Below are 24,307 nucleotides of genomic sequence, written 5' to 3'. Positions count from 1 at the left end.
GATGTCTATGTCCTAAACGGCCCAGCTAGTGTGAACGACTTTAAACTGAAGAGAGGACCATAAACAGCTCGAGCTCGGCTCGTTGAAGTCCAACAGCGTGCCCTGCCTTTCATAAACCGAAGTGCAGCACTTCAAAATAAAAGTGCTTTCATTAAACAAACAAAAAAAGTCGTGCATGAACAACAAATTCCGAGTAAACAAACCAGCTGCATCTAGTTAAAATCCAATCAAAATAATTAACCTGCACATGTAATTAATTAGGACTAATTACTAAATAATATAATTAAGATCTAACAATCCCAGCATTACCGTTTTACAAACAAAACTAAAAATGGCGTCAGTTACAGGTGAGATATTTTCGTAATTTAAAGGATAAATTTCATAGACTGATTTTTTTTTTTTATTATTAATACTTCAGAAAACACTGAAGAATCAAATACCCAGATAAAAGCTCTTCCTGCAGATCAGGTAAATTGCATGCTTCTGTATATATATATATATATATATATATATATATATATATATATATATATATATATATATATATATATATATATATATATATAATAACTGATTAATTTCTCAAACAGTGCCCTTCTGAGAGACATCTGGAGGCTCTTGATGGGAAAATCTCTGACATGCACGAGCAGATCGAGCTCTGCACCATGATCCTGAATGACCTGCAGGAAGTTCAGAGAATAGTTGCTGTAGGTGTTTAATATTGTGTGTAGATGTGCTTCTAAAATGCTATTTGCAGAGCTACTCATTCAGTTTATTTTGGTAGGAAAGAGGCCTTGAAAATGCATCACTCCGAGAACTGGATAACTGAACCGTTTCCTTTCGGTATTTGAAATCTACAAGTATTTATATATAAATAAAATCTTGATGTGAATGTGTCTGGATAGAGCTATTTCTTTACAAACAGTGTCAAATAATGTAACCACTCGACAGGATTTTACTGGTATTGTATTGCTTTTTGATTCAAAAAGTTATTACTTTGCCATAATACTTTGTACAAAACAAGCATATGAGAAAAATTTCACATTATACATTCTTCAAAAATACAGCTCTTTACAGTTTCCTCACACTTCGGGTATCAAAAGCAGTCCTCATGGAAGCATTAGTTTCCTCTTTACCTCAAGCTTCTGAGACTCGACCAACACCAGCCTGAACCAGAAGAACCAAAAGCAATTGTTTATTAAGCTAATTTGTTGTATTAAATCATAAGTTAATGGCTGAAAAAGACCCATGTGAATGAAAACATGATGATGATGGCACCGGATGAAGGTGGAGAAGAAAAAAACAACCTTGAGCAAGAATGAAAGCAGAAGGGTTGACAGGCAAGCAAGTAGTTACTTCAACAGTATTTTTCTAACATTAAAACAAATGCAAGATTTTCATGTTAGGTACGGGTCAATAAAATAAAATACATCGAAGCAGCAATAATTTTCAACAGGAAACAATATACATATATAACATTGCAATGCCCAGATACAAAACAAAACTGATTACATCACGCCAAACATAACTGTACACAACAAACATTTTAATAAATGAGACTTAAGTGATCAAAAAAAAAAAAAGGCTTTAAACTTGAAATACGGCCATTTCTTTAAATAATAACTAATGATCACTGAATGCTGACACATGATATCTTGCTTATGAACATGTACAGATGGAGTGATTTGAAGTTTTTTCTATATGCTCTGACATTGCATAGTTACTTATTTTAGTTAGGTGATGATTAATAACTGCCTTCAGTCAAAATGAATCTTTCATGTTAAGTAACTTGTCCAAACTCATACGCAAAATATGCAAACAGAACAATAAGGTCGAAAAGATTGTGCATTATTATTATTATTATTATTATTAAGGTACGGTTGATCATTATATTGGCTGGACCCCAAAGTGCGTGCATTTATTAGTGAAAAACTGTTGTTCAGACAGATCGCATGATAATGTTCTAGTACTAGGTTTGCACAGGTCCCATTAATAGATATTTAAAAGAAAATGTAGTGGATAAATAAAGCAACTGCTTAAGATTTTAGGAGCGATGTACACAGAGCTACCAGCGCAATGAAGCATCACTGTCAGTCCACCGTTTCATTTGGCACAGGATCGGAAAAGGCTCGCTCGGTAATATCTATCCGATTCAAATTCTCCATGTCTAGTCCACGCTGAAATGAAATGACTATCATGAGATGTAAGGCGATACCTGTCCTACTTGAGTCTGAAACACAAGGATCTGTGGAGAACTACATACTGCATAAGAGATGCACAGGTGACAGTAAAGGCAGTGCAGAGTCACGTCTCTCATCTCATCTCATCTCACACCCACAGTTCTATACAAAAATACAAATACAATCTAAAGGCTTAAACATGTATCATCTCAAAGGTACTATGTATTTACATGTCATCAGCTCTTCAGAGCCTCTATACAGCAGTGGTTCGGCTGAACCGTGGCTGGGTAGTGCACTACAAGCAGGTTCAAAACAACAGGTCAGATGAGTCGTGTCTGCTTATCTGGTCACACACACACACACACACTTATCATCTCAGAATATACTGCTGCTTGTTTTTCGGTATCCCTGAGCGGGTCACAAGAGACTCACGCGGGTTTAGAAACGGGGTTCACGAAAGAAAAAGTGCAGGGAGACACTGATAAAAGAAGGGGAAGAGAGATCCGTGACATCTGATGGGGAAAAAACCCTAAAGGAAACCCAACCACATGCCTATCACAACAGCTAAAGTGTCTGATTTCATCACAGAGAATTCAAGAGTGATCATATTTCATCCAAAATTCAAAAGGGGGAAAAAAAGGAAAAGACTATATATTGTGGCTACAAATTAAAGGGGTAGTTCACCCCGCATTTTTTATTTTGTGTGAACTGTCCCTTTAAGAACTTCTTCCCATGACTTGTTAATTCATTTCCACAATTTACTAATTTGTCCCTCTGATTTAACAAGTCATGGCCACATACCAATTCAACCAAAACAAGGGACTGATTCAGTAAATAGTAGCCACAATTTACTACAATAAGGGAGTGAACTTATAAATTGTGGCCATGATATAGTAAATTTGATTCCTCCTACTAAATCATGGCCATTATATTATTAAAACAAATTAGTAAATCATGTTACAAGAAAAAAAACATTGCTATGGGAACGAACACCTAATTCTTAATGTGTATATATATATATATATATATATATATATATATATATATATATATATTAAAATAGTCTAAATTCAATTCAGTTTAAATAATATATTCATATTTATTTATTGTTTATATTATTTTTACATTACTATAATGAAATAGGGTTAATTTTCTTTAGGCAAAAATGACCATTTTATATATTTTTTGGATTGTGGGAAATATGACCCAGATGGGTTTCGTGAGATTCACTTAGTTTGGGGAAAATCTAGAAATATATAGTGAAAAGTTTGGAAAAAGAGTTACATTTATCCAACAATTGAGTATTTTCATAAATTAACATACATAAATTAAATACTAAGTTATAGGCAGCCAAACAATCCTAAATTACGTTTACGTTTAGGCAGGTAAATGTTGACCGCAGTTTATCAAGAGTGACAAACTGTAAAATAAAATCTCAACAGATCACATTATTATTATCATTTCGAGAACTGCAGCCTTTCTAATAAATTAGACATAAAATACTTCAACGTTTCCGTAGATGACTTCATTAGCCACAATCTGTGACGCAGGGCTTTGTGTTGAAGTCTCAGACACACCAGTGAATCAATCCAGGGGGTTTCAAGTCTAAACTCAAGCACAGCATGTGGCCGGGCCCAAACTCATCTGGTTTAATACGGAGAATCTCTAGAAGCAGATTTAGATCTTTAAACAAGCTCTGAAATAATCTACCAAGACAGCGGGGTTAACACACTACAGAGACTCAAATCATTTTGAGAAGCGACTAAGCTACTTCTCCTGGTGCCCTAAACTGCTCCACCTGCTACTCTCCCTTAAAAGTGCACCAAAACCCACTCACTGGGGTCCTGATCACACAGGTCTGGGGAGAGAGGTACAGGTGTGTGTGAGATACCCATCTGTACACGGTACAGATGTAGAGTGAGGCCTGAGCCTCTAGGGGGCGCTGCTGCCGCCTCCATCGCTCATGCTGAACTCATCCGCCACCATCAGCAGAGCCTCTATGTTTGCTGTGGTGTCTGGACTGAGCAGATCGGAGACATCTATGCCGGCCAGGCCATCGCTGGGGGTGTTGGGGGTCACCGGGGCGGCCAGGCTGTCCTGCTGGGTCTGAGCGGGGCTCTGTTTGGATGGGCAGCAGGAGGGAGGCTCTTCGGGGAGCGCAGGAGGAGCTGGAGGAGGCGCAGCAGCAGGAGGAGGAGGAGGAGGAGGAGGTGATGTGTTCTTCGGCTTCTCCAGCGAGGAAGCAGCGCTCTTGTCTTTAGCCGAGTCTCTGCAGGCACACTGACACTGACAGGACTCCTCCTGCTTTATGATGATGACCGGCAGACTCAGACCGATCTGCTGCACTGCGTTCCCTGAAACAACACCACAACCACCTGTGAGAGACGCCGGCAAATCTACACGAGACACTTATACTAACATACATTCAGGTGATGCATTTGACAATAAATCAGTCTGAATAAAACCGTTGTCTATTTAGATTAAAAACAGAACAATCTAATACAGGAATGTCAAACTTCAGTCATTTATGTTTGGCAAAAATATAATAGTGATGATCTTCTTTTTCCATTATATCAGAATTTTCCATTATATCAGAACAACAATATATATATGTGTCATATAAATTAACTTTTTTTTTTCTAAATTATGAAAACAGTTTGAACTATAAACTTCTCCCAATAAAAAAAAAAATATATATATATATATATATATATATATATATATATATATATATATATATATATATATATATATATATATATATTAGGGGTGTAACGATACGCGTATTCGTATTGAACCGTTCGGTACGAGGCTTTCGGTTCGGTACGCGGTACGCATTATGTACCGAACGGTTCGTTGGACTAATTAATTAAATTTGGAAAATAAAAAAGGTGTGTGAAATATAATGTTATGCGTTCAACAAGGTAGCCCAATTACCCAAACGACGTAACAGGCAATGCCCCTGACACCCCCGAAGAAAAAAAAAACACCAACTTATATGTTTATGTTAGGCTACTCAGTCAGGCGCTCGCTCACTCAGTACACGCTGAAGGCTCGGTACGGAGCCCCGCACGTCACCTGTAGGAGAGAAAAAACATCAATCCGTGGCGACGGTTTTGCAATCCGTCCCCTCAGTTTATAAACCGTGCTCATGAATTAATAAACTGTTCACTCGGTTTAACAAATCGTACCCAGGATTAACAAACCGTGCCCACGAATTCCCAGTCCGTGCGTTTAGATAAACCGTACCCTCGGTTTTTGAATCCGTACCCACGAATTCATGATCCGTGCGCACGCTTTCGCAATCCGTTCCCTCGGATTTGAAAACTGACACGCATTTTACACTTAACAGTGAAACATGCATCTAACTCCGGCAGGTGGGGTGAGGTGGGTGGAGCTTAGTATAATAAAATCACAAAAATAAGTCTTCATGTTAAGAAAGAATTGTACACAAGCATTTCCAAAACTGTCCAAAGGTTATTTAAAAATAAAGCAATTCACAAATTATTTTATGACAAATATTTTTACTGTATGGTACTCATTTATTTAGCCTACAAATTAAATTTATTTTTATTTGTATCATTATTATATATTATTAAACAGGTTATGCATAAGAATCTTTTATCCAAAATAACTTACAAAAGAGGAAAAAATTACTCCAGAGTCAGTCACAATGCCAGGTTTATTGCACAATAATAATCAAGTGCTATTATAGATTATCAGCAATTGAACAAGATTTTAATGCGCATCTTTCTTATTAAATCTTTGTATTCCACCTCGTACTACACTTGATAGAGAATCACTTAAGACACTTTGCTGTAAACCTATTCCACATAATAATATTCAATAAAACTGTATGTTAACACGTAGGAGTTTGCTGCATGAATCCGTGAGTACGGTTTACAAATCCGAGGGAACGGATTGCGAAAGCGTGCGCACGGATTATGAATTCGTGGGTACGGATTCAAAAACCGAGGGTACGGTTTACAAAATCTAAGTGCACGGATTGGAAATTCGTGGGCACGATTTGTTAAATCGAGTGAACAGTTTATGAATTCGTGAGTACAGTTTATAAACTGAGGGGACGGATTGCAAAACCGTCGCCACGGATTGCTTTTTTTTCTCCTACAGGTGACGTCCCGGGCTCCGTATACGGACATCACCGCAGCGAATGGTGCATTTACGTTATAGCCGCGGATATGAGACCTTACTCTGTAGTGGAAAACGCAGGTTTTAAGAACCGTATTCCTGCTTTGTTCCAAAAAACATAAGCCCAAATAGAGAACCAATTGAGTAAAAACACACTAAATATAAAGAGTTATAGAGTTCCATATAAAAAGAGTTACATCTTTGTATTTGTTCATAACCACTACAACAATATTACATTTAATTTAAAAAAAAAAATTTATAAGGAGCTATTTTTGTTTTATACAGTATGTTGCTAAGAAAACACCATAGAAGATGGGTAAAGAATAGCTCCATCATTGTTCAATGTAAAAAAAACACATACTTTGTTAGTTTTAATAAATAAAACATTTTTTAAAAAATCAAGGAAATTTATCTGCCAATTTTTTCTTTTTGCTGTATCTAAAACGTACCGAACCGTACCGAACCGAACCGTGACATCAGTGTATTGAACCGAACCGAACCGTGAATTTTGTGAACCGTTACACCCCTAATATATATATATATATATATATTTATATTTGGCCAATTTTTTGATTTTAGACTGTTTGGCTTCTCATAATGTGTTGTTTCAGTATAGCGGAAAGAAACCATCTAAAAATAATAATTATACACATTTTATTGCACTTTTTCTATCGACATCAGTAGATTTCAAACACTAATCTGCAAAGGCTGTTTTCACTTGCATAAACCAAACTTTACCATTTTTTCCTAAACATATTCTGAAGGTTTTTACTGGAATTTGTTGATACATAATTTGCCTGATTTTATACATCATTTACCAATACTAAAAACAATTATTCTCTTTCTTGCTGTTGACAGCATTTACTCGTGGTGTGGTGATGCATGGTCACCAGATTGGGAAGATTAAGCAGTGCAAGACAATGTTAAATGGAAAAAAAGTTTTAAGGATAAATAACCAGTCAGTCAATATCATAGACAATTATGGTTAACCTATCTAGAGAATCAGAAGCTGGAATTGCAATTAAAAAATAAACGTGTAGCTCTACTCTGTTGTCATTTCAAATTTTTAAATCAATATAAATTCAATCGTACCTGAATGTCCACTGACTGGAATGGCTGTTGTAAAAAAGACCTTCTCTACTTTTGGGCCCTGAAAATAAAAGCAGTAGTAATGTCAAAAACTGAGAAGAATAAATAAATGTATGCAATTAATTCAAACCTGAACTACACAATTATTAAGACCATAACTACTGTTAGAACAACCTAATTCATACATAGCATGTTTGTAAAAGCAAAAGCAAGCAGTGAAATAGCTAACTTAAAAACAAAACCAAACACACATGATGCTAAATAGCAATAGCAATGGCAATAAGAAACTATTACTGAATGGTTTTAACAATTTACTTTCAGGTCAACTTTGTGTTTTAAATTTGTCAAGCTGCTACGATGTGTGCCTTTGAGGATGAATTAGCTGCTGGATTTGAGAAACATTGTGAGGTTCATAGCATCAAATCTTTGAATGTCGTCCTGCTTCCTGAAACAGTGGCTAATTCTTGACCAGAACAAACTACTTTAATAAACTACAACATGCAGCTAGAAAACTGCACTTTAAACAATATGATGATGCCAGATAGATTTTTGTTTGCATGTTTTCTAACATGTTTTAATATGTTTCTACCATGTTTTAACACATTCCTAACATGTTTCTAATATGATGCTAGTATAGTTGACCAAACAATGAAATTTCTGTCATCAGGTACATGTCATTCCAAATCCATTAAGATTTCCATAAATGTTCGAAAAACAAATGAAGTAATTTTTTCTTCAATTCAGTTTTTTTTTTCACTAAAACTTTCAAGCTTATAAAAATGTTCATGAAGACATTATAAAATAAATATTTAACTTTCACAATTTCTTTTATATCTTTATTAACTTTTTGATGATTTGTTGTACTGTATTTGTAATAGAGCGATACTCCCAGGCTTAATTAAAAATACCTTCATTTGTATATCGCATGGAAATAAAAGTCTTATGGGTTTGGAAACAACACAAGGGCGAGTAAATAATGACAAAACTTTCATTTTTAGCTGACTATCCCTTTAAATGCAGCTTAATTCCAGCTTAATAAATTAAGACAAAACATAAGATAGAAAAAACGGTAGACTGCTGGACCTGTTGTTCAGGGTTTTGCTGTGCGCTGGCGGCACTGCTGAGGATCCACTGCAGGTTCTGATCAGACATGACGATGCTGGGCTGCAGGCCGAGTGTGGGGGCGATGGTGATCGTAGGAGGAGGAGGAGCCACAGGCACCGTGTGTGTTACTGCTGCCGTCACCTCAGTGGTCACGGCCGGCGTGCTGGAGGACGGTGGAGCTGTAGAGGTCAGTGTCACGTAGTGCTGGGTGACTGAGGGTGCAGATGGAGCGGGCACTTCGGGTGAGTGTGATGAGGTGGGCGGAGCACAGGGGAAACTGGAGGTCAGTAATGAGCTGCTGACAGCGGGAGGGGGCGGGGCCGGCTGAGAGGGGCGTGTCGTAGGCGGAGTCTGAGCCTCCACATCAGGGTTCGTGATGGAGCAGGATGGGGAAGAGGTGGATGAAGGGGGCTGAGTGGACACGTCTGCAGCAGCTGTCTGAGGTGACGGCTCAAGGCCAAAAGACTCCGCTGGGTTCTCTAGAGAGACAGAGGCTGGACGTCAGATTGAGACACAGGATATGTGTGATGGCTCACTCCTACTATGCAGTACATTTTGTCATAAATATGCTGGTTGAAATGTTAAACATGGAAATCATGTCAGTAAAATATTATCAATAAGTTAACTTTTAGTAAAGTTTTAGCACGCTGTTCACGGCATGTTTCTAGCATTTTGCTACAAAGTATAAGAAGGTGACGTCCCAATTTGCATACTTGTACACCAAGCCATTTTCTAGCAAGTAATGTGCGAGTGACGTTGTAACATGTTTTAAGCATATTACCAGAATGTTTTTACCATGTTTTCTAACATGTTTTACCATGTTTTCTAACATGTTTTACCTTGTCAACCTGTTCCTAACAGTTTTATCATGTTGCTTGCATGTTTTAACAAAGTGATACCATGTTCCTATTATAATTTAACACAATAACCTTGCAAATGTTTCTAACATGTTTTAACATATTGCTAATACACATTGTTACCATGTTTTAACACAAGTGCTAACATATCTTAACATCTTAATAAATTTTTAGTAAAATGTTGTTAACATGTTTTAATATACTGCATGTTTTGACATGTTGTTAACAGGTTTTTAACACAGGTTTGTACGTCTAATGTTTTTGAAACATTTTAACGTCATTAACTGATTGCACGCAAGGATTCGGCAAATAAATATTAACTTTTTATCTTTTACATCTGCCATAAGTTCAACTGTCCCAAATACTTATGCTCACATAAAATAGTGGGCTAAACCCTAAAAGTGCTGTCCTTTTTAATTGGTAAAACATGTATGTGTTGAAACAGCTAATAATAAAACATGATATTCTGTAGTTTTGTCTTATATACTTCTTTTAATTATATTTGCAAATGTCTTAACTACAAAGCAAACAAACCAATTTTGTCATTGCTGTCCCAATACTTATGGAGGGCACTGTATATATATTTATTCTAGGGCTGGGCAAGTTCAAGTGTTATTATCACGTTCATGTGGTCACTTTAACGCTTTAATTAATTAACACTGACAATTATTTTAGCATGCATTTACGCAGTGTTTTGTCATTTCAATTATTACTATTATTTTGAAAGCCCATTGCTCAATGGCTCTGAATACACATAGCCTACAGAAAAACTATGGGTCACAGGAGGGGTGGGATGTTGACCAGTACTGGCTTGGGATGATCGTTATCACATGTCTCAACCAATGAGAGCATTCGGGGAGGGCCTAAGACTGCAGTAGCGCTCACATGGATGCTCTTGATAAAATTATTAAGGCGAAGCATCAACATCCACAAACCACTGTTTACTGTAAAGATTGCCACGAGCTCGTAATAACGACTTCACAAGTGAGCACGTGAAGACAGCAGAGAAGCGCCCTCGCTCAGCACAGTGGAGTGCATCGTTTTGTAAACTGTGATTAATGTTTAAGCTGAGATTTACAATTAATATTTTAACTGCAACTAGCCTATGTAAAATAATTACTGCAGTAAAAAAAGCAACCTAATTTGTTTAAAGAATTTGCAAACAAAATGTTATTCATATTTTAGTACTTTTAAATGAAAAATTGTGCAATACACTTTACTTTTGAACTCCTTATTGAATTGTGTGCATAACAATGTGATTAATCGGGATGAACAATTGAATGGCTGCCCAGCACTAATTTATTCAAACCGTACTGCATAAGAGTGACCCAGTGTATTTGAACACAGCAATCTCTCAAGTTCTTGCCTGTGGGTTTAGGGTCGTCCGGGCTGACACTGTTCTCAGGACTCTGGAACATCAGCTCAAAGATTCGTATAGGGGTGACACTGTTCAGATCCAAACCCTGAGACTGAGACATGAACATGTGCTGAGATGAACTCGTATCTGAGAGACGACTGAAAACAGCTCTGTGTAAATGAGGACATCACTCACATTGTGGTTCTCCTGGAGCTCAGAGTCTGTGGAAATGAGGCTCAAATCACTGAGGCACAGCGAGTGATTCGCATCCTGCAGTTGAACAAGTACAACAGTACCAATTAAGTCGACGGTCCTGAAGTGGCCATGTAACAAAGCAGCCAGACAGGGCTGTGATTATGTGAGTGCGCACCTCTGACAGCGGGTGACTGCTCATGGTGAACGCTGGACCTTTATCATGACCCCGAATGTGACTCTTCAGGCTGTACTGAGAGCTGAAGGTCTTCTCACAGCCATCGCTCGGACAGAAAAACGGCTTCTCTCCTAGAACAGAAAAAGAGACTATAAGAGAAGAACCGGACAGGTTCTCTCATCTACATAAGGTCTGTCTGTCCGTCAGTCCGCCCATCCATCCATCCATCCAATCATCCATCCATCCATCCATCCATCCAATCATCCATCCATCCATCCAATCATCCATCCATCCATCCATCCATCCAATCATCCATCCATCCATCCATCCAATCATCCATCCATCCTTCCAATCATCCATCCATCCATCCATCCAATCATCCATCCATCCATCCATCCATCCAATCATCCATCCATCCATCCAATCATCCATCCATCCTTCCAATCATCCATCCATCCATCCAATCATCCATCCATCCATCCATCCAATCATCCCATCATCCATCCATCCATCCATCCATCCATTCAATCATCCATCCATCCATCCATCCAATCATCCATCCATCAAATCATCCATTTATCCATCCATCCAATCATCCATCCATCCATCCAATCATCCATCCATCCATCCATCCAATCATCCCATCATCCATCCATCCATCCATCCAGCCAATCATCCATCCATCCATCCATCCAATCATCCATCCATCCAATCATCCATCCATCCATCCAATCATCCATCCATCCAATCATCCATCCATCCATCCAATCATCAATCCATCCAATCATCCATCCAATCATCCCATCATCCATCCATCCATCCAATCATCCATCCACCCAATCATCCATCCATCCAATCATCCATCCATCCATCCATCCAATCATCCAATCATCCATCCATCCACTCAATCATCCATCCATCCAATCATCCATCCATCTATCTATCTATGAATCAAAAATTAAAAGATTCTGGGTTAGTATTAATGATGAATAATTAGTTTAAATTAGATTTGTATTGTTTTCATTTTATTTAAGCAAAAGCTTTTTTGTTGAGCTTCTCCATTCATCAGGACTGTGACTCTGCAATTGGATACTATTAAGCATATTTCATGTTTATAAGAGCCAAACATTCTGATTGGCTAGTAATGTTAGTTTGGTTGAGAGTGAAAGCTGCTTCTCTCACTCTCATTCCATTGGTAGGCGAACTCATGGACTCGGAAGTGATATCAACAAGATTTTTTTTAAATGTAGGAATATTTTTTTCCACAGCCAAACGCTGCACGCTGAAAATCTGGCACGGTGCCGGAGAACTTTAAGCCCTGGTCCAGTAAGTTGAAATATTACTAACAATACATTTTTTATTTTTATTTGATAGAAATCAGTAAGGACTGAAGACAACAAGCTGAAGGATGACATCTCTACAATCAGACTAAAAGACCTTTTACTTGCTCAAACTTATAAAATACCAGTCAGACAATAGAAGGCACTTAGTAGAATTTGCAACAGGTTTTTAGGCAAAATTGAGATTTTTTAAAATTTAGAGGCCTTAGAAATTGCATACCAAATATGACAAAGTAGGGTTTATAGGGTAAATAAGTTAAGACTTTTTCAGTGCATTGCTTTCATTTTGAGATCATTCATGGGGCAGACTGCCTGTGGCTTACCAGTGTGTGTCCGTACGTGTGTTTTCAGGTGATGACTAGCAGCGAAAGCCTTACCACAGCCGTCATGATCACACCTGCAGACACAAACACAATAGTGCTTCAATCGTTACTAATATGCAAAAGTACCACATTCAAATTTGTTAGGTGTGTACTGGCTGCACATTCAAGATCAACTCATTACTGTCAATGTGAGCACTGAAACAGATTTCCTCACCGGAATGGTTTTTCGCCCGTGTGTGTGCGGATGTGCTTCCTCAGGTCACTGAGTGTGGTGAAGTACTTGGTGCATCCCTCTGATTCACAGTTAAATGTCTTGCCAGTGTGCAGCCTCTGGTGTGCTTTCAGTCTGACCAGAGCAACACAATAATCATCGGTTTAGTCAGTGAGCACATGCCTTCATACAAAATACAAATCAATCAATTACGTATGGGTAAATGAATAATGGCAAATGTTTCATTTTTAATTGACCACATCGATTTAACTAGATGCAAAGCACCAAGTTTCCACCAATGAAGAAGGGCTGGGTTGAAAAAAAGCTTCACTTATATCAATTCTTAGATCCAAAGATTTTTTTTAGTGTGTGTTGTTTTCTGTACAATTTTTGTCTGCAAAACTTTACTAAGAATTACCTGTAGCATGCCAGCCAACCAATAATCATGAGAAAAAAATAAATAATAATAATAATTTAAAAAATGATTGAATTGTGGCTTCTGGCTAGCAGTCATATGAGCATGAGCTTCTGTCAGACCCCAGTAACAACACAGCCCACAGAAGGGCAGGAGCAGCTACTGAAGCATGTACATGTCAAACCAGTGCTTCTTCCTCATAGACAGTAAAAGAAATGGACACAGCGACTCCATTGAAACTCAATTGAGACAAGTGAAGCCCATTTTTAGCGTTTTTTAGCACTTCCGTTTCTGACGCGCAGACTCAAACGAAGCTTGACGACGTCAGCAACCTGTCTGACAGATGTAAATCTTCTAGTAGCTGTGCGTGCAAACTGCCATCGTTAATCTTGCAGAGACGGCGAGCTTGAGCGGGGAGTTCTTTGACGTAAGTGAGCAGGAGTAAGTATTTATATAGTATTTTTTTTTAGTATTTTTAGTATTTAGTATATATATAGTATTTTTTATAGTATTATTTGTATAGTATTTTAAAATGTAACGCCAGTACGCCATATTAAGTTAATTGCCTGCGAGCTTCTCCTCCTGTCTGTACGGTAATGCGCCAGAGAGACGAGTGGTTATGATGCAATCGTTAGCCTATTTTTTACAAAAACTGTTTATACGGGGCCATAATGTAACATAGAAGGTAATGGAGCCCTTTATACATTGTCGTGTATCTTTAGAAATAAATAATGGACAATCGGAGTCTTTAAACGCCTCAGATGTAAAGTTATTCGCTGTCAAAGTGACGCCAAAATGAATGGGAGTCAATGGGAATGCTAACGCAAGTGAAGTTCTGCTAAAAGATGACAGCCCCCACCCGACTTCAACTTCCGGTCGAGTTCCTTGCCCCCTGTTCTTCCTCATATTCACCTGTAGAGTGTGTTGAAGGCTTTCTCACAGCCCTGCACGTCACACTCAAAGGGCTTCTCTTTCGTGTGGACGCGGACGTGGATCTTCAAGCTGTAGGATGTGAGGAAGGCTTTGCCGCAGCCCTGCTGGTTGCACACAAACGTGTATTCACCGCGGTGTGTTTTCTGATGCGTGCGCAGGTTTCCCGCCGTGCTGTAGGTGCGCGTACAGCCCTCGAACATGCACTGGTATCGCTTCACCTGAGAGATGGACAGAAAGAGCCAATGGTCACAAAGAGAGATTGGGAATAACAGTCTCCAGTGGAGAACAACAGGCATCTCTCAGATGAACAAAATGTTCCCTGTGTGTCAAACTACCACAGACAACACTTACTCAGAGAAGCCAGGCTATACAATGAACAAAATAGATATTTTCTAAAATATCCATAGAGTGGAATGACAAATGTTTCTCAATTTATCTGCTTATTTGAAGAAATTCATCATTCCATCATTGCTCAACAATTGATCCTCTGTAGTGAATGGGTGCTGTCAAAATGAGTTCAAACAGCTGATAAAAACATTACAAGGAATCCACACAACCACAGTCTATCAATTAAAGAAAAGCTGTTTTTGTAGGAAACAAATCCATTGTTATGATGCTTTATGATCCTTTATAACGCTTCCTCCAATGAAAAAGTCCATCTCAAAAACAAAAAATATTTCTTTAGAGTTGTTTTGGCTTTTAAACAGAGCTTGATCTGTGCATATTTCTCTCCTGATTCAGACAAGGTGACTTTTTCCACTAAAGAGAAAACTAAATTATGGACAGAGAACTATTAATGATGGATAAAAAAAAAAACAACATATGCAGCTTTTTGCTTCACAAAACAAGACCACAAGGAGTGGTTTGGATTACGGTTCAGACTTATGCTGACGGCACCCATTCACTGCAGAGGATTCATTGGTGAGCAAGTGATGTAATGCTACATTTCTCTAAATGTGTCCGATAAAGAAACAAACTTTTGGATAGCCTGAGTAGATTTACATTTTTAATTGTACTATTTCTTTAGGTGGCGTATGGGTCAGATACGTAACCAAGTGATTAACTCACATGGTGCTACCCATGGTGCTCATGTGTTCAACATGACATGACATTTCCCAATCCACCCACTTCTTTTCTCTTCATTTCCTATCATAATATTGGCCAATGATTGCTATACAACTCATATGACTTCTGCAAATGCATTCTGTGCATATTAGACGTGTGCAATTCTATTTTATTTTTTCACACAAAAGATCACACTGCATGCAACACTGACATTATCTCACAGTTGTATTGACCTTTCATTTCTAGTGTGATGTGAGCTTTCTAACACAGTCACAGTTGCTTGCCAATTCGAATGGTAGCATGTTTTGATTTCATGCTGCTCTTTTAAACTTTGTCCATTTTTTTTTACTAAAATATGAAGCAGCACATTTCAACACTGATTTCAACAAGGAAAATGTTTCCTGAGCAATAAATCGGTATATAAGAATGGTTTAAGTAAGTTTTAGGAGCTCATTTTTATTCCATCTCCTATCCTGGAAAGTCTGTCTCAAGACTGACTAAAAATGAGCTCCTAAATCTTGCTGCCAGATTCTGGAAGATCAATTCAAGAGGAAGAATCAAATCAAGAGGACGTGGTGCTGGTCCTTCAGGAGACACTCTCAACTTATCTGTCCATAAAGCCTATAAAATGAGTCTTAATGTATTTCACAACATTTCAAAGAGCATAAAGGGTCAACTCTGGCAAGCTGGACTTGATTTCATCATCTCTGGTCTAGACTTGCTGTATTAACAGTTTTTTTATGTGTAATCTAATCTAAAAAATGTATAACATGCATTTGCTCTTAATAAGATAAGTTATATTAATCAACATAATTACCAACCAAGATTAGAATATTAGGAGTTATTATTTTATTCTATGTGCAGAATTCTGCTCAAATGTCCCATAAGCTGCTTATATCAAAACATGGATCAATAAAGCATGTCCTGCTGTGTTAGGGAAACACTGAGCTCTATTCTGAGCGGTTTACATGTGGCCCTGAATGACTCGTGTGTGTGTGTGTGTGTGTGTGTGTGTGTGTGTGTGTTTCTACAGCAAACAGACTCTCTTTCACATCAAGTCACTGATCAGTATTCAGCAGAAATATCTTTAGATGCAGACAACGCTGTTCCAGTGAGCACAGAACATCATCAGGCCGTGAGATAATGCTGATCTCTCTCTGCTCTTAACAGACAAGCACACAAAACAAACTACATTAAACAACAATTACTAGAAAAACACACCTTACTTCATTTGTTCTGGAAATGGCATGCCCACTTTAAGTCTACAGTTGTCATTTTGATCCTCATATGGTCTACTGCAATCTATTTGTCCTAGTATTGAACTTTAATGATGCATCACATCATTTGCTTCTGACCACGTCATCTCTGTGCTCTTTTAATGCTACACTTCATATTTAAAACCAGGGGCATTTCCGCTGAAGAAGCAAGGGAGGCAGTGTCTCCTCAAATAACTGATGAGAAAATAATATTACAAAAATAAAAGAACACAAATATTAGTAAATATGAGATTAAAAGTATAAAAGTCACTCGCTTTTCTAAAGTAACACTGTCTAACAGCGACAGCCACAGCGGGGCTTGCCTCCCCTCAACCCATTGACTTTCAACAGAGACCCCACAGCGTGCCATGACTTAACTGGGGGGTAACTGAGATGAATGGGGGACGCCTCCATCGTGCTATAATTGGATATGATCAGTTATGATGGGATGTGATTGGTTTGACTTTGCACGACAAATCCCAGCTCGTGTTTTCGTGCAAGCTTTTGGCCTGAATGAAGAAAATAAATAAATTTCCACAAAACCTTGAAGCAGCAAATCTGTTTGCTATGGAAGCCCGTTTCTGCCACTAAATAAAAAATAGAACAAGGTAATTGAAACATTTTATCTCACAATTCTGACTTTATAACATGCAATTGCTAGTCAGAACTGCGAGATATAAATAGGGCTGGGCAAAAACATCAACGCTTTTTTGATTAATCGTTTTTTTAAATGACGTTGATTCTATATTGATTCTCAAAAGCCACGAATCGATCTTTTCGATCAGCACACATTTAAAACAAGATCTGATAAACATGAATCTTATCATTACTCTTCTCCACTGGATGTCACCCTTATTTACCTTGCGTGATGTTACAATGGAAAAACTATCATTCATTCGGCGCTTATCATGGCGAAGATACAGTTGATGAGAATCAAGAACAAAGCCATACGAGTTATTCGCAATGCTCAGGTGAAATGATATAGGAATACTATAAATCTGCGGAAGCATTTGATATCACGCCTGGCGCCATGATTTTGTTTACTAACGTACACATACTAAAGCGCGGATGACGCTTGCAGTGTTTTCAGCTTCTGCCGTCTCAATGATGATATGACTACACAGATATAAACTCCAGCTGCTCTGAGAGACTTAATTTCTGACTTTATAACACGCAATTCTGAGAAAAAAAGATGCAAGATAAAGATCTACAGTAAACTCGCAAATTGCGCAAAAAATGTATAACTCGCAACTGCGATTTTATCTCTTTTAATTCTGACTTTATAACTCACCTTTGGGTGTTATAAAGTCGGACGTGAAGACATGAACTCGCAATTTTGAGAAAAAAGTCAGAATTGTGAGATAAAAAGTCGCAATTACCATGTTTTATTTTTTATTCAGTGGCGGAAATAGGCTTCCATAGTTTTCAGCATTGATAATAATCAGAAATGTTTATAGAGCATATTTTACATTTTAATAATATTTGATAATATTATAGTTTTTTTAAAGAAAATAATTAGGTCTAAATACAGCCTTGGTCAGCACAAGAAACTTCTTACAGAAACATTAAAACATCTTACTAGCCAAAAACTTTTAGACAGTAGCAAAAATGAATATGTCTTGTGCATTCAGACATTCAGAGCAATGGCACAGATGGGTCATGTTAAAAAGGCCATGAAAAAAAAAACGAATTCATGAAAACATGGGATTTGAGCATAATCTGAGCGTAACTGGGTGCTGCGGCTAACACTGTGAATGTAGCTGTGCTCTCACACGAATGATCAACATCATCAATCATTCTCTGAACACAACTGCAGGAACAACAATCTCATGTAACACACAGAAAACACAACTACAAACATATCCAAGTATTTAGGGTTATTATGAGACAAAGCTGTGTAGATGTAGATGTGATGAATGACCTTTCAATATGTGTGTGTGGGCAGTACAACAGGCAGTAAAAGCCGGTCATTTGCAAGTCTGTGTAATGCAAATAAACCACCTGGAGCCTTTTGTTGCAGCCAAATGATTCTATTTCTGCTTCGCGGTGGCCATTCAACATGAGAAATACTACATTATGACAATATTTGAACGCTTTGTGTTTGCATCGTCAGCCTGTTGTTCAGCATCACATCATTACACAGGTTACATAATATCTGTCAGCTTAATAGTCAATCACATATACTCTCTGAGACTAAATGTCTTTATAATGACCACATTAGGCCTCTTGGTAGGACTGGAAATAAGACAATGATTAAACAGTTCATCAAGATTATTTTACTCAAAAATATAATTACGGCTCAGTCATTTCATCTAATCAGAATTATTGCACTTTCAAGAGAATCAAGCAGGTTTAGTCGCTCAAACAGCACAAACGACCTTTTATTTGAGTAGAATATCTCAATAAAGAATGCTTAACTCTACTGTACATGTTTGCCAGTGCTTTGAGCTCAACAACACAGCGAGAGAGCGCACACATTGGTTGCCAGGTTGGGAATATTAATAAACCACAGCAGAAAGTCAAAGGAAACAGATAAATAACACGAGAAATTGTGATCATGATCACCTCTGTGTACGTCATCTGAACGTCAGCCTCAACACTACACATCACACTGCAGAGCATTTAGTGTTCAGACTGAGTCATCATCATTAATCACAGAACATAATGAATGTGGCACAATTAGCCCAGTCCTCCCAAAAACACACTGCTTGAGTTTAAAGATCTGCTAGTGATGCACCAAATTTTGGGCAGCCACAGCAGTTTTTAAGGGCTTGAAAAGTACCGGTATCCACTTTCTGATGACTGCGTAAACACTGTCAGCAGTGTGTACACACTTCAACTCTAATCAAACATGATGCTACAGAAGCAAGATGTTCAATCTGTTTAACTGAAATAGTGAGCTATTGAGTAATGAATTGGTTCAATGACAAAGAACCAACTGAATTTAATTCTCCAAACTTTATTTCCATTTCATTATCTAAAACTTTTATTTTAGCTTCGGTTTTTACACAGCTTCTTTGGGAAAAAAAGAAAAAGAAAAAAAAATCCTTTTAATTAACTTTAAACAGTAAACCTCTGCCAAAAAAGAAGTATTGTTAATTTTTATAAAATTTTAAAAGATTATTTACATTGTTAAAGCTTAAGGCATTCATTTGATTATTATTTTAATAAATTTGTATTAAATCATAAAACAGATTTCATAAAAAAAACTGACTTCAAGAAAAAAACACTGTATATGGCCCTATAATTGTTCAATTTAAATTGTTTAGTTATAGGAATTTATTTAATTGAACTTTTTTATTATGAACATTAACATAGAATTTAGTAAAAAATAAAATGCATTTCATAGGGCACTATTGTTAACATTTAAAAAAAATAAGTACTTAAGTAACTGTACATGCTTTTTTATGACTGAAATTTATTTAAACCATTGAAACAGAACTTGGAATAGAATTTGAGACAAAATAAAACCTATTTCAAAGGGCACTATTTTTTGAATACATTTTTAGATTGTTATATCCTTTTGAATAGATTTTTTTTTTTTTAAGACTAAAAATAGAACAGAAATCTGAATTTGGGACACTATTATTGTTGAAATTGTAATAAATTTGTTCATTATTAACATTTAATTAAACCAAAATAAAATCCAAAAAACATAAAAATGGAAAACACAGAATTTGGGGAAAAAAAACTAAATTAATAATTTAGGAAAACTGAAAATGGAATTTTATAGGGCCCTATAATCAGTTTAAACCAGGTTTAAATCCAAGCACTCAGTGCACTAACATCTGACTGACTTCCAGACTGGACGTGTAGCATGTGGTTAGGGCCAGTGTGAGCTCTGGGTCAGAGGAAGTAAGAGCCGATGACGCCTGAGTCCAGAGCGCTGCTGTGAAATCATGTGGAAACACAGATCCTGTGGGGATGAACTACACCCATCCCAATCCCAGCTTATCTGATCAGCTTTCACTGAACAAGCAGATCTGACCGGAACAACCAGCTTTAACAAACCAAACATGAGGGTTGTCACTGAGAGCAGTGCTCTGTATGTAGCTGCTCACCTCTCTCTGCTTGGTCTCGGGGCACTCGGAGTGTAGCGTCAGCGTAGCGCCCTCAATGTTTCGCGGCATAGGGGTGGACCCCGGGTTGATTATGAACTGTATCTGGTCCGCAGAGATGGTGTGGTGTATGTATCCCTGCGACATGCCATCCGGGTCCCCCATGAAGGCCAGAGAGCCCTCGTCCCCCTCACACTCTCCCTCCTGCAGGAAGGACATGCCGTCCTCCTCGCCCTCCTCGTCCAGGCGGATGGGGTCCTGCTCGATGAGCACGGTGGTGCGATCGTAGACCCTCCCCGAGGAGGACGAGGGTCCCGAGATTATGTCGTCATCTTTGTCATAGTCGGCCATCTTGTCCTCATCTTCCTCCTCATGTCCCAGTTTGTCCACATCCTCTTCCTCGTCCTCAAAGAGCATGGCTGTCACCGTGAGAGGGCCATTCTCTCCCATGATCCTGATGGAGGAGCTCAGTCCTGGGCGTGTGTCCTCGTGCTTGCTTCTGTTGCGGCTGAAATAAGTTTAAAAAGATTTAAAGACAATACTCATAGTACACGCTGTCAGGTAATCAAACTGAAAACAGGATTTATAGGCCTCAATCATAGACTCCGTTTCAGTAAATGAGATGAAAACAAATGAAAACAACAACAAATATAAAGCTGAAATAAAATAAGATAAATATCAGAGAAGAACAAAAAACAACTTACAAATTGTTCTCAATATCTGAAATAAAGCTACACTAAAATAAAATAGCACATAAAAAAAATTATGAATAAATAATTGTTTTTAGTAAATAAAAAAGATGAACTAAAATAAGAGAAATGTCAGATGAAAAACGTATTTAGAAATATTTACGGTAAATGAACTAAAGTTTAAATAAAATTATATAAACATCAGACGAAAAACTTGGCAGCTAACCTAAATAAATGTGTTATGCGGGTACTAAAATGTGTAAAACTTTTAATAAAAAGAAATTAAAATTAAACAGTGAAAAAAGCTACTAAAAAAAAAAAAACGAAAATATATAAAGTTATATCACAATTAATAAATGTTATGATAGTATATAATTAAACACTAAAATCATCATTCCTCATCGTTATAACCATCCCTCAGGTTATTATAATGATTAAATAACGAACAATGAGGAAATAAGTCAAGATCTATTACAGTGTAAGGTGTGCATTATCATCAAGAAGAAAAAAAAGTTTTAAAACGCTAAATTGTAAATGTAGGTACATTTACATAAATCATTCACATAAATCAGTATAACGGTACATCAACATATCCGTTTTACAGTATTGTTAGAATCAGAGGTTTTCTAATATAAATAACAACGTAATGTCTTGGTAGAACAGCACAATGTCACGAGAAACTAGGACAATGCAGGGAACTATTTTGGGCTGATGTTAGAGTAACTACAAAACAATCAGGGTAAAGGTGCATTTGTAAACTGAAACCCCCGTCGCCACGAAACTATGAGAAATACACACACAATGGTCAACCTAAAACACAAATGATCCAGACACAAGGCTGTGTGGCAAAACAGAGCAAGCTGACTAGATAGACAACACTTTAGACAACATTATGTTCCGAGTCTACACCTTTGATGCCGGAAAATGTTAATACATTTTTAAGATTATGATGTTATCTAGGAAGAGACTGTACTAGGTCATAATAACCATAAATGCTGTCTAGAAAGACAGCTGACTGAGAAGGCATGTGAAGACAGACTATGAATGCATTTCTCATAATACTGCACAGTTACAAAGAGGACATTATGTCTCAAAGAGGTGAACACACTGTGACAACAAAACACCAACTATAACAATGAGTCTTAAAGCAGGCGAGGCTTCTGTCATTCTGGACACTTTCTGGAAGTTTCCATGTTCACTTTGACATTGATGACAATCACAAGTCAAGCACGAAAATATTCACATGTATCATTTTGAACAAACACACACAGAGAGACATTAAAAACATGCAGTCTTTAATGTCGGGAAGTCATAAACGTGTCATACTCAGCTTAAACTGGAAATAATTTATATAAAACCAAACTGGCATGTCAGTACTGCTAACGTTAACTGTTAGCTCACCTGTGTATTGAAGCTCCAGTCATTAGTTTATCTGCTTCTGTCCGGTCAACATAATTAATATCCCGAAGACAAAACGACTGAAATAATTAAGCAACACATATATAATCACTTAAAGCGGTCGTGTTTTATTAAGAATGCAGAGAGAAGCTAACAGGCTAAAGTGCTAGCAGTGGCTCCGTTGACAGGCGTTAGCTTCATTAGCGCGCCATTAACACTAGTTTTTAGATCACATTAACCGGTGTCGTTGGGACACAAACGCACTTAATTTGACGTTTTAACCGATTCAAATGTTAAATATTCTGAACACGTTAAATATGTGATAGTTAAAGCATGTAGGGTTGATGTATGCTAACAGATTTATCCCGTTAGCATTGAAGAGAAACGCTAATGAAACCCAGACAAGCCATTAAAACATCTGAACGACGACGACACTCTTTTAAACCCCCAAATAAAACAGATTAAAATAACTGAATACATTTACCAGTGCTATAAAGACGCTAGAGACCTCTGTAATGTTGTGTATCGGGTCCTCTCTTCATTCCTCCCCAGCGGCACCATCATGAACAGCAGCGCATACAGACTCCAGATCAGTTCACTTCACTACAGCATCTCATCACATCACTGACAGATTCAGCGTACAGACTCCAGATCAGTTCACTTCACTACAGCAGCACATCACATCTCTGACAGATTCAGCGTTCAGACTCCAGATCAGTTCACTTCACTACAGCATCACATCACTGACAGATTCAGCGTACAGACTCCAGATCAGATCACTTCACTACAGCATCACATCGCATCGCATCACATCACCTCTCTGACAGATTCAGTGTACAGACTCCAGATCAGTTCACTTCACTACAGCAGCACATCACATCTCTGACAGATTCAGCGTCCAGATCAGTAGCATCAGATCACATCACACCTCTGACAGATTCAGAGTACAGACTCCAGATCAGCTCACTTCACTATAGGATCGCATCACTTCACTATAGGATCGCATCACATCTCTGAAAGGTTCAGCATACAGACTCCAGATCAGATCACTTCACTACAGCATCACACCACATCTCTGACAGATTCAGCGTACAGACTCCAGATCAGTTCACTTCACTACAGCATCACATCACATCACATCTCTGACAGATTCAGTGTACAGACTCCAGATCACTTCACTACAGCATCACATCACATCTCTGACAGATTCAGCGTACAGACTCCAGATCAGTTCACTTCACTACAGCATCACATCACATCACATCTCTGACAGATTCAGTGTACAGACTCCAGATCAGTTCACTTCACTACAGCATCACATCACATCACATCTCTGACAGATTCAGCGTACAGACTCCAGATCAGTTCACTACACTACAGCATCACATCACATCACATCTCTGACAGATTCAGTGTACAGACTCCAGATCAGTTCACTTCACTACAGCATCACATCACATCACATCTCTGACAGATTCAGTGTACAGACTCCAGATCAGTTCACTTCACTACA

At 37.8% G+C, this 24,307-nt stretch overlaps 1 protein-coding gene across 4 annotated transcripts; it reads right to left on the bottom strand.

The window, feature by feature from the left end:
* Positions 1 to 949: 949 nt before the first annotated feature.
* Positions 950 to 23,541, bottom strand: LOC113116516 (metal regulatory transcription factor 1-like). 4 transcript variants are annotated; one of them, XM_026284721.1, is made up of 12 exons: positions 23,279 to 23,540; positions 22,798 to 22,874; positions 20,711 to 21,215; positions 14,308 to 14,546; positions 12,984 to 13,115; positions 12,770 to 12,843; positions 11,107 to 11,237; positions 10,932 to 11,006; positions 10,746 to 10,848; positions 8,502 to 9,001; positions 7,422 to 7,479; positions 950 to 4,534 (listed from the first exon to the last, which is right to left on the bottom strand). In XM_026284721.1, the coding sequence occupies exons 2-12, from the start codon at positions 22,818 to 22,820 to the stop codon at positions 4,113 to 4,115; spliced, it is 2,262 nt and encodes a 753-aa protein (XP_026140506.1). In that variant the 5' UTR covers positions 22,821 to 22,874; positions 23,279 to 23,540; the 3' UTR covers positions 950 to 4,112. The 4 variants fall into 4 exon arrangements, with proteins under 4 accessions (XP_026140506.1, XP_026140507.1, XP_026140505.1 ...); XM_026284722.1 differs by having other exon boundaries at positions 23,303 to 23,369; XM_026284720.1 differs by lacking the exon at positions 22,798 to 22,874 and having other exon boundaries at positions 23,303 to 23,541.
* Between the last annotated feature and the right edge of the window lie 766 nt (positions 23,542 to 24,307).

Source organism: Carassius auratus, chromosome 16 (assembly GCF_003368295.1).
Source record: "Carassius auratus strain Wakin chromosome 16, ASM336829v1, whole genome shotgun sequence".
Taxonomy (NCBI): Eukaryota; Metazoa; Chordata; class Actinopteri; order Cypriniformes; family Cyprinidae; genus Carassius; species Carassius auratus.
The sequence above is the reverse complement of the archived record's forward strand: the minus strand, read 5'-3'. Positions and strand labels throughout refer to the sequence as shown.

Excerpts from the sequence above, each read along its gene's own strand:
- LOC113116516 (XM_026284720.1), bottom strand. The coding sequence starts at position 23,358 with ATGATGGTGCCGCTGGGGAGGAATGAAGAGAGGACCCGATACACAACA. Across the intron at positions 21,216-23,302 it reads CGATACACAACATTACAGAG|CCGCAACAGAAGCAAGCACG; the intron begins GTCTCTAGCGTC and ends AACTTATTTCAG. Across the intron at positions 9,002-10,745 it reads GGACGACCCTAAACCCACAG|AGAACCCAGCGGAGTCTTTT; the intron begins GCAAGAACTTGA and ends CTGTCTCTCTAG.